This window comes from Ovis aries, chromosome 23, assembly GCF_016772045.2.
Source record: "Ovis aries strain OAR_USU_Benz2616 breed Rambouillet chromosome 23, ARS-UI_Ramb_v3.0, whole genome shotgun sequence".
NCBI classification, from domain to species: Eukaryota; Metazoa; Chordata; class Mammalia; order Artiodactyla; family Bovidae; genus Ovis; species Ovis aries.
Window position 1 is genome coordinate 33,384,396 of NC_056076.1, and position 10,269 is coordinate 33,394,664.

The 10,269-nt window shown below is 43.0% G+C and overlaps 1 protein-coding gene across 8 annotated transcripts in view; it reads left to right on the top strand.

Moving 5' to 3' along the window:
• ANKRD29 (ankyrin repeat domain 29) overlaps positions 1 to 9,345 on the top strand; it is a 53,594-nt gene extending 44,249 nt beyond the window's left edge. For all 8 annotated transcript variants that reach the window (XM_027960752.3, XM_042239192.2, XM_042239193.2 and 5 more), the window contains 2 exons: positions 1,381 to 1,479; positions 8,282 to 9,345. In XM_027960752.3, coding sequence (XP_027816553.1) covers positions 1,381 to 1,479; positions 8,282 to 8,365 — 183 coding nt within the window. In that variant the 3' untranslated portion in view covers positions 8,366 to 9,345. The remainder of the gene's footprint in view (positions 1 to 1,380; positions 1,480 to 8,281) is intronic.
• The last annotated feature ends 924 nt before the right edge of the window (positions 9,346 to 10,269 follow it).

A 10,269-nucleotide genomic window follows, 5' to 3' on the forward strand; every position in this document is an offset into this window, starting at 1 on the left:
GAGCGACTAAACTGAACTGATACAGTAATAAAGTTTAATACTAATGTTTTATTAGTATTATAAAATGTTTTTCCTTCCATCTTCAATATTAAAGTGGCAACACAAAAATTCACCAATTTTAGCAAGGTTTTCTTATTTTTATTTATTTATTTTTTTGGATTTTAAATTTTTATTTTTACTTTACAATACTGTACTGGTTTTGCCATACATTGACATGAATCCACCACAGGTATACATGCGTTCCCAAACATGAACCCCCCTCCCACCTCCCTCCCCATAACATCTCTCTGGGTCATCCCCGTGCACCAGCCCCAAGCATCCTGTATCCTGCATCAGACATAGACTGGCGATTCGTTTCTTACATGATAGTATACATGTTTCAATGCCATTCTCCCAAATCATCCCACCCTCTCCCTCTCCCTCAGAGTCCAAAAGTCCGCTCTACACATCTGTGTCTCTTTTAGCAAGGTTTTTTTAATGCACACTGATACAACAGCTGTCAGAATGTAATCTAACAAAACTGCTTTGAATGAAGTTAGACAGCTAAGCGCTACTAGAACCATCTTACAGAAAAAGGAACGTTTTGGCCAACCCAATATCCAGATATAGTGATTAATTTGAAAGCTAAGCTTGCGTTTAGGTGCTGTTCACAGACATATGTACCTTCTAGAACAGATATCTTATGATTATCCATTGTTCTTACATCAGGCTTGTTGTATTCTCCTCTTCCCTCCCAGAATCCAGCTACATGCTGTGCATGGCTGCTTCCTTATGTCAATAAAATTTGGCAGTAAATTTCATAAAATGTCAGCAGCCCATTCACTAGATCCCCTCTGTACCCAGAGATGCTTCAACTCGGGGCTGAGGGCAGGGAATGCTCCTCACCCCCACCTGCTGTTATTATTAAGCCCTGTGGCTCCATAGTCATTGTCCTGCCCACCTGTGCATGTGGAGTGAGTGCAGCTGGGCTGACAAGTTGGCCTATAGGTGAGCAAGCTATACCTCCAGCCTTGCAGAAGTGTGTTCACCTAAAGCACAAAGACTCTTAAGGAAAAAAAAAGTTTGACAGAGCGTTGTTGTTTTTCCCACAGCAAGTTCTAATGGATCTACAATGGACCAAGTGAGCAAGAAGTCATGGACGCACTGGGCAGATCCCTTATTGTTCTTGCAAAAGGGTGTTGGCAGTATTTATACTGACCATCCATGGTGTCCCTGAGGACACTGTGTTAGATGCTGAAGTGAGTGACTTTGAAAAGGGAAGATAAGGACGAGAAAGGCTCTAGCATTACAGTATCCCCAGTCAGGCTGGTTCGTGAGGCAAGGCAAGCCGAGGACTGATAGCTGGGAGCTCTCACCTGACACATTGTCCTTTTCTCCTAGAATGGGACCTCGGCGCTCCACGCGGCGGTGCTCAGCGGGAATATTAAGACAGTTGCCCTGCTCCTGGAAGCAGGAGCGGACCCAGCCCTGAGAAACAAGGTACCGTCTTAGTCATCTTTTCCCTCCACTGGGGGCCTATGAAAGAGAGAAGACCACATCTGCTGAAGCCAAGACAGCATCTCTCTGGCTCCAGTCACTAACTTTATCCTTGGGCATAGTGGTTGGTTTAGTCACCAAGTCATGTTTGACTCTTGCGACCCCATGAACTGTAGCCCGCCAGGCCCCTCTGTCTATGGGATTCTCCAGGCAAGAATATTGGAGTGGGTTGTCATTTCCTCCTCCAGAGGATCTTCTCGACCCAGGGATAGAACCCAGGTCTCCTGCATTGCAGGCAAATTCTTTACTGACTGAACTACCAGGGAATTCTCTTGGGCATAGTAAGAACATAAAATGTTCTCATTATAGGTTATGAGTGAGCAGTATATTTGAACCTAGCATGCATGTGTGTTAAGTCACTTCAGTCGTGTCCAACTCTGTGTGACCCCATGACTGTAGCCTGCCAGGCTCCTCTGTTCGTGGAATTCTCCAGGCAAAAATATTAGAGTGGGCTGCCATGCCCTCCTCCAGGGGATCTTTCCAACTCAGGGATCGAACCCAGGTTTCCCTCACTGCAGGCAGATTCTTTACCATCTGAGCCACAAAGGGAAGCCCTTTAAACCCAGAGGTTCAAAATCCCTATATCATCAGTGATTTTTAGGTAACAGTGGGGCAGGAGGTAGGGGGCAGTGGTGGGGGGGAGCAAGGTTGTAAGTGTTCTATCATCAGAGAAGTGTCCTGAAAATGTCAAAATTCTTGTAGTTTAATAACTATCCTCTCTGAGTTGGATACTCATATCTTGAGACTTGCCTGTGCTCTATTTGGTTACGGCAAGGGGAAAAATGTTGCTTTTATATTGTTAACAGAACTCTGACCACAGCTGTAAAACCAACCCAAATTTTTTTTATTGAAGTATAGTTGAGCAAAATCAACCCATATTTTTATAGCCCCCAAATAATTTTAGTTTTCTATTAAGTCAAACTTGGAGGTAGGAGGATGCACAGTAACCGCAGGGCGGGAAAAAAAAGGTTACCATTGTATTCCCTCCTCCTCAACAGCTGCCTAAGCAGTCAGATATAGACTGAGGGCAGAAGGGTAGCCTGGGAAAGGTCTGGAGAAAACAACTAAACGATTGACTTTTGAAGCAGGAAGTAGGATGGGTGCTTATTAACAGGGGAGGATATGAAAGCAGTTTCCACTCTATACTTACATACTGCTTGAATTTAATAAGCATCTGCTGCTGTGTTGTGTGTTAGCTGCTCAGTTGGGTCCGACTCTTTGCGACCCTCTGGTCTGTAGTCCGCCAGGCTCCTCTGTCCATGGAATTCTCCAGGCAAGAATACTGGAGTGGATTGCCATTTCCTCCTCCAGGGGATCTTCCCAACCCAGGGATTGAACCCAGGTCTCCACATTACAGGCAGATTCTTTACTGTTTGAGCCACCAGGGAAGCCCATTACTGCGTTGGATTTTATTAACAATAAAACCAAAACCATGTAACATTCCATGGTGTTTTTAAAAGAAACCATTTTGAAGTGCAGTTAAACAATGTGCCAAGAGCCTCTTTTTTCTCATTCCACTTAGTAGATGGAATTACTGTTTCCCCTGTTCCTATCATTGAAGTGCTTGAAGACAATGTTGTTGCTTATCTCTTCCTGAAATGCATGGATTTGTTTTCCATTAGCGGACTTGATGGTATCATGAGTCCGCAAAACCACAACTGCTGTCTTATCTTTGCATCTTAGACACGGACATCCTAAGATGTCTTCATGGCTAAGCCATCCTGTATTGAGTTAAATCAAGGGGGAAGCTTTAGTATCTTTATATAGAAACCAAGATGCAATTCTTCCTGTGTCTCCTGGAATCTCATCAATAATGGTTATGGGGAATTTCCAGTAACCAAAATGCTGGACTTTGGACCCTTCCTAAAGCTGTAAGCCAGACGGCCTGGAAAAGCCAGGCTCTTTAGAGGCAGCTTCAGGAGCAAGAGTGTTGGGATTCCAGCAGCCACTCAGGACTCTTGAGGATGTATCCTTGACCTTCATTCATTCATCCAACAAACACTTAGTAGTGCCTGCTAGATATGCTAGTGGTAAAGAACCCGTCTGCCAATGCAGGAGACGTTAGAGAAGCGGATTTGATCCCTAGGTCAGGAAGATCCCCTGGAGGAGGGCATGGTAACCCAGTCCAGTGTTCTTGCCTGGAGAATCCCAGAACAGAGCCTGCTGGGCTGCAGTCCATGGGGTCGCAGAGTACAACGCGACTGAAGCGACTTAGCACGCACAGATAGCATGCAGTGTCCTGTGAACCTTATCAATGGAGAGATATTGGTGGGAAAGATTCACATAGTGTCTGACTTCATAGGGCTCACAGTTTACTGGGGAATAAGGATAATCAAGCAATTGCAAAAAAAAAAAAAATTGCAGTACAGAGTGACAAGGGCAGTCAGCAGGAAGTAAAGAAGGCTACTGAAGCCTTCCCTGGGCTTCTCAGCTAGTACAGAAGCACCCGTTTGCTCTCTAGGCTCCAGGACTTCTGCCCTGAGACAGATGCCCAAGGAGAGGGTGACCGTGGCTCCAGTAGCCTCCTCCCCCCACACCGTGGCCTTGTCCGTGGGTGCTGGCATCCTGTGTTCCTGGTAGCCCACCTGGGGACTCAGCACACATCTCCTCCCAAGAGCAGTGGGGGCAGAGTGATGTGATGCTGTGGGTTGTGAATATGGACCTGTGGTCCTGTACTGTCATGAATAAGATGGACGTTAGGGGCTACCTGGGTGCTAGCCATCGTAGAAGTTGGCACAACCTCAGCAACCTGGGGATTCAGTGGGGACCCACTGGGGGAGAGGAGGAATGAGACCGGGTTTTTAAGCCTATATGGATGACACACAGAACAGTGATGCGATTAGCCAAAACTTTGCGAGTATAAAGCTTATTTTAATGGTAAAGGATACAGACATTGATGGAGACGGACACATACATTACTACTCAACAAGCTTATTAACAGAGGTACAGCTTCTTAGATCTGTTCCTCTTCTGACTGTGGAGGACCCCCCTGGCTACCTGCCTGCCTGTCAATCAAGGACCAACAATTGATGCCAAACAGTTAGTTCTTCTGAGGGTTACTCCAAGACTGGATGGCGCGCAGGTCCATTCTCTGTGAGCATTTTTCTCAGGCCCGGGCATTAAGCTCATACACTGTCTGCTCCTGCAGGAACTAAGCTAATAGTAGAATTGATCCCACGGTGGGGCCTCTGGCCTCACAGAGACTCCCATCTGTCAGTCCGGCACCAGTGTCAACGGTCCTGTGGGTGGGCAGGAGTGCAGCTGCAGGACGAGGTGCACAGCAGGACCACGGTGGCAAATTCATCATTTCCAGCAGATGGGGTCAGGGAGCAGGATCCAGTCTGGAAAGTGGGGACTGTAGGAACTTCACCTGACATCCAGGTTTCAGATGAAGCAGCTGGGGCTCCAGGTTTAACTGCAGGGGAAAATAACTACCTCTGAGTTCTCTCCCCAGTTTGAGTGCGTTTCTGCGCTTGAATTGCCTCCCCTGAATTCCCAAGAACATCCTTTTATTCATCTGTAGCAACTGTTCTCAAAGTGTGGTCCATGGACAGTTGGGGTATCCTCCAAACCCTAGGTAGAACCTCAAAGGTTCTAATAGGTCAAAACAATATTCTTGATAATACAGAGATGGACTTTCCTGGGGGTCCAGTGTTAAGACTCCATGTTTCCACTTCAGGAGGCATGGGCTCGATCCCTGGTCAGGGAAGTTTCTAAAAATTAAAATAAATAATAAAAGTAGAGAGGCACTATTTGCCCTTTTCCCTGTGCTGCCATTTGCTGGGCTTCCCAGGTGGCGCTAGTGGTAAAAAAAAACAAACAAAAAAACTGCCTGCCGATGCAGGTTAGATGTAAGAGACACCAGTTCCATCTCTGGGTCAGGAAGATCCCCTGAAGAAGGGCATGGCAACCCACACCAGTATTCTTGCCTGGAGAATCCCATGGACAGGGGAGCCTGGAGGGCTACAGTCCATGGGGTCACACAGAGCTGGACATGACTCAGTTTGGCACACACAGCCATTTGCTGTAATGGTGCAAAGACAATGGTGGAAGAAACCATTGGTACCTTAGTACACATCAAAGCAGAGTTACAAACTGTGGCCGAAAATAATTTTGCAAACCTCTGCAAGTTATTTTACATGTTGTAAGTTATTTTATAAAAATTCCAGTTTTATTGGTTGCCGGGCTCCAGCCCCGGTGGATCCAGGGTAATTCGAAGGTGGGGATGGAGTCAGTGTCCTGGAAAAAACTTATTTGATTACAGATATAGAGGGAGATTAGAAACAGATAGTGTAGTAGGACCAGATGAGAATTCAGCCAGGAAAACGGGGAGCGAGAAAGAAACGACACGGGAGAATCAGTCTTTCCAGAAACTGATCCGATTTCTTTATTTTTCAGGTTTGTTTATATACCTTTTTGTTATACATAGAGTATATGGGTCAGAGTCACGCGGGGGTCAGCAGACCTGACCCTTGTCACAGTCAGGTGCTTCATATAAAATTATACAAAGGTCTTATGAGTTTCATCATCTTCTGGCCATGAGGTCTGCTGACATTTTATGGCCCTTTTTGATACCGGTCAGTTAACCAGAAAACTTATTTTTCCAGGGGTGATTTTTTCTTAAATCAGGCGCCACCCTCCAAATAAAGTTGCATTCCTATAGGGTGAGGGTGTAGTGAGTTACAATCAAGAAAGGAATTTACTTAACCTAAGGTTTAACATGAAAGGTTAATACTTATTTCTCTTATATGCTAGTTATATTCATTATAAGGGCAGGAATATGTAGATTTAGCAGCAAATATTGGCTCAAAAAGTGTAAACCCTTCACCAAGGGAGGCTGTAAACAATCACATGCGGCCGGAGGAGCCTGATCAGGCAGGCCAGAGAACCTTCAGAGTTCGTAAGTTGAAACACTCTTGTCACGCCCAGGAATTTTTATTAACTGGAGCTGCAAGTTAACTCCTTCTCTGAGAGAAATGGTTATGGGGGAGAGCTCCCGTAAAGTACTCTGGTTTTGGGGGTAGATGCTCGGGAACAGGGGGTTTCCTGAGGCTTGATCATGCCTTTGCGTATGCCAAGCTTCCTTCCTCATGACCTTTGCCATGGGCAGAGTTCCTCATGCTGGCTCCCAACAATTGGTATTTTCTAAATGACTGGTATGGGATGTTACAAATCAAACATAGGTTTAAAAAAAAAAATCCACTTGCGGATAGATAGACCTATGGATTTTAATGTATCAGAGTAGAAAAATTCATTGATGTGGTTCCAGATTGCACACAGCAATTAATCTTTAAGAAACAGCCACTTGTCCTGTATTGTTGAAGCATCAAAGAAAAATATCTACTATGATCCAAAAAGGCTGTTAAAATGTTTCTCTCTTTTCCAACTACCTGTCTGTATGAAGCTAAATTTTTTCCATATACTTCAGCCAAAACAAAATATCACAGTAGATTGGATGCAGAAGCAGATATGAGAATCTAATTGTCTTCTTTTAAGCTACATAGTAACAAAATATGCAAAACTGTTAACCGTGCTACGCTTCTAACTTTTTTGTTTTTGAAAATTTAGTTCTTCTTCAATGTATTATTTATGTTAACCTTAATAGGCTTATTATTTTCAATGAATTAATAAATATACTTAATTTTTTTCAGTTTTCACTTTTAATAAGTTAAAAACAAAAGCTCTTTAGAGTCCTCAGTAATTTTCAAAAGAGTGTACAAAAGTCCTGAGACTGGAAAGTTTGGGAACCATTGTCCTGTCATGTCTGTTTCTTGGACTAGAGACTCGCTCACAGAATAAATGCGTAAAGAATGCGTTTCAGCAGCACTGTGAAAAGAGAGGACGTGGAGTGAGGCTGGATCAGACAGGGCATGGGGGACACTGAAGCTGCTCTTTCCCATGTGTCTTACATTCTGACTATTTCCTGACTCTGCCTTCTCATCTAACAATGTATCTCCCTCCGCAACTACCAAAGCCCACATGCCCAGCGCCCATGCCCAGCGCCCATGCTCTGCGACAAGAGAAGCCACTGGAGTGAAAAGCCCCCCCTGCCGCAACTAGAGAGTAGCCTGTGCTTGCTGCAAGGAAAGCCCCCCGCGCAGCAACGAAGACCGAGTGCAGCCAAAAATAGTACATAAATCTTAAAAAAAATTTAAAAATAAAATATGATACGAATGAACTTATTAAAAAACAGAAACAGGCTCACAGATATAGAAAAGAAACTTCTGGGTACCAAAGAGGGAAGTGGGGGAGGAATCAATAAGCTAGGGATTAGCAGATACGAACTACTAAATATAAAATAGATAAACAGTAAGATCCTACTGTATAGCACAGGGCACTATATTCAGTATCTTATAATAAACCATAATGGAAAAGAATATGGAAAAGAACACACACACACACACATACATATACACGCACACACATACACATACACACACATATCTGCATATATACCCGTACATGTCTGAATCACTCTACACCTGAAACTAACACAATGTAAATAAACTCTACTCCAAAAATTTTTTTTAAAAGAAAGAAAAAGTACTAACAATGAGGTAAGAAAGTAACTGGTGATATGTACATTTAAGTATATTTTTAAAAAACCTTGATACAAAAGGCTAAGTCCAGTGGGATTTTTAGTCAGTGGAGGAGCAGGTCTGGATGAGGGACCCCTCTTCAGAGCCCCTAAAATCACACCAATGGTGGTTGAGAATTCACTCATGCCTCTTTTATTTTCTTTTAGGCCAATGAACTTCCAGCAGAACTAACCAAAAATGAACATATACTGCGTCTCCTCCGAAGTAAAGAAGGACACAGGAAGAGCTAACTCAGTCCCATATTTGATTGAAAGATAGAAACCTTAATCATACTGTCCAAAAAGAAATTGCTTTTCAAATAGTGTTGGAAATTCCTGTAAGAAAGAAAATGCCCAGAACGCCCACCCGGGGTCCCTGACCAAGAAGAGCCGTGTGGTCTGTGTCCTGAGTGGAGAGCAGAGCCGCTCAGGGACCCTTCCCATGCAGTGGACTTCTCGCTCTGGCCTCTAGCCCCACTCCAGGGGGCCTGGCACGTTCATTTGGGGATTCCACAGAAACTCGTTTGAAACTACGTCAACTTGGGTCCCTCAGTTAAACTCTAAGATAGAGTTAAACCCTCTTAGAGACAGAAACAGGAAACAGGAAGCTTTGTTCCTTTAAAAAGACTGAAAGTCTGACCTTCAGTCAATTGATGCTCTTTTGCTTTTGTGTTAAATATATGTGAGCTCAAAGATCCGGTTCTATCGTATTTTACATGTATGTGTATGTCATTCCAGTATAAAATGTTCTCATCCACCCAAGGGTCCTGGCCATGGTTATTGTGATTCAGTAATGGGTGAAGTTACATGATTAAAAAGCCACTTCTGACCTTCCAGCACGTGCTTTCCAAAGATGGACTATGGAACTATAAAAAAAGACAAATTGTTCATTTAGTCCTCATCTTATTCCTCATGTGTAAAAGTCATTTTTACCTGGAGTCAGTGTTGTTGGTATGGTAGGATACAAGCGACAAATTTGGAAATTCAGAAAATCACAAGCCACAAGAAATGCAGGCTTGTCTCTTTGAGCCGCCACTCTGGGTCTATTGCTGGGAATCTACTTCCTGCGCCGTAACTAAGTAGACTTGATGTGCTGTGGAATCATGAGTTTCCAACACCACATTGCTTGATACGATGACTTTGGAGTCCTTGGCTATAATGTGCTCTATGTAAGTACACTGTGTTGCTGTTACTATTGAAGGAGTATAAATAATAAAAGACTGTTAAAAGTATTTAATAAGTGTTCATCTGTGCATGTTCTTGACCTGACTGATTCCAAGAAAGAAACCTAGGTTTTATTCCTTTGAGGGGGGTCAGAATTTATATTCACTGCAGTTTTTAATCAGTGGTGTCTAAACGCCTCAGTCAGTGCCTAATTGCACACACAAAAATTAAATCTTTCTGTAACCTACCATAATAAACACTGCTGGCATTTTGATTATTTAAACACATCTTTAGTTTTCTTGTTCATGTCTGCTCTGGTTTCCAGACAGTGTTCCATGTGAAAGCACATTGAAATGGAGGGAAATGTTTTAAACCTGATATATATACATATATATTTATCAATTTAATCAACTTGCAGTAACCTTTAAGTCAGTAAATGATGAGTTAATAATTTTGACATTAGAAGAGATTTTCTTAAAGTTTATTATGATCAATAAAACCGTCATCAAAAAATCAGCTTATTTTAATCCATATAACAACAAAGCCAGTAATGAGCAAGCCACAGAGCCCCCAAAGATGCCTACAACCTAACCAGCCAAGCAAGGAGCCTGCAATCTAATTTCGTGATAAAAAATTAGAAAGCTCTGTCTGTATTGCTAAAACATCCAGATATAAATATCTTAACAGTTAAAAAGCAGTGCCAGTTTCCTCACTGGCTTTCTTTTATTCAGCAAAGTTGTACAAATACATCTTTCATGGAAACTTCATAAAGCAAAATGGCTGTCTGGGGAGGCCTTACAAATAGCTGTGAAAAGAAGAGAAGAAGAAAAGGAAAGATATAAGCATCTGAATGCAGAGTTCCAAAGTATAGCAAGGAGAGATAAGAAAGCCTTCCTCAGCGATCAATGCAAAGAAATAGAGGAAAAGAACAGAATGGGAAAGACTAGAGATCTCTTCAAGAAAATGAGAGATACCAAGGGAACATTTCATGC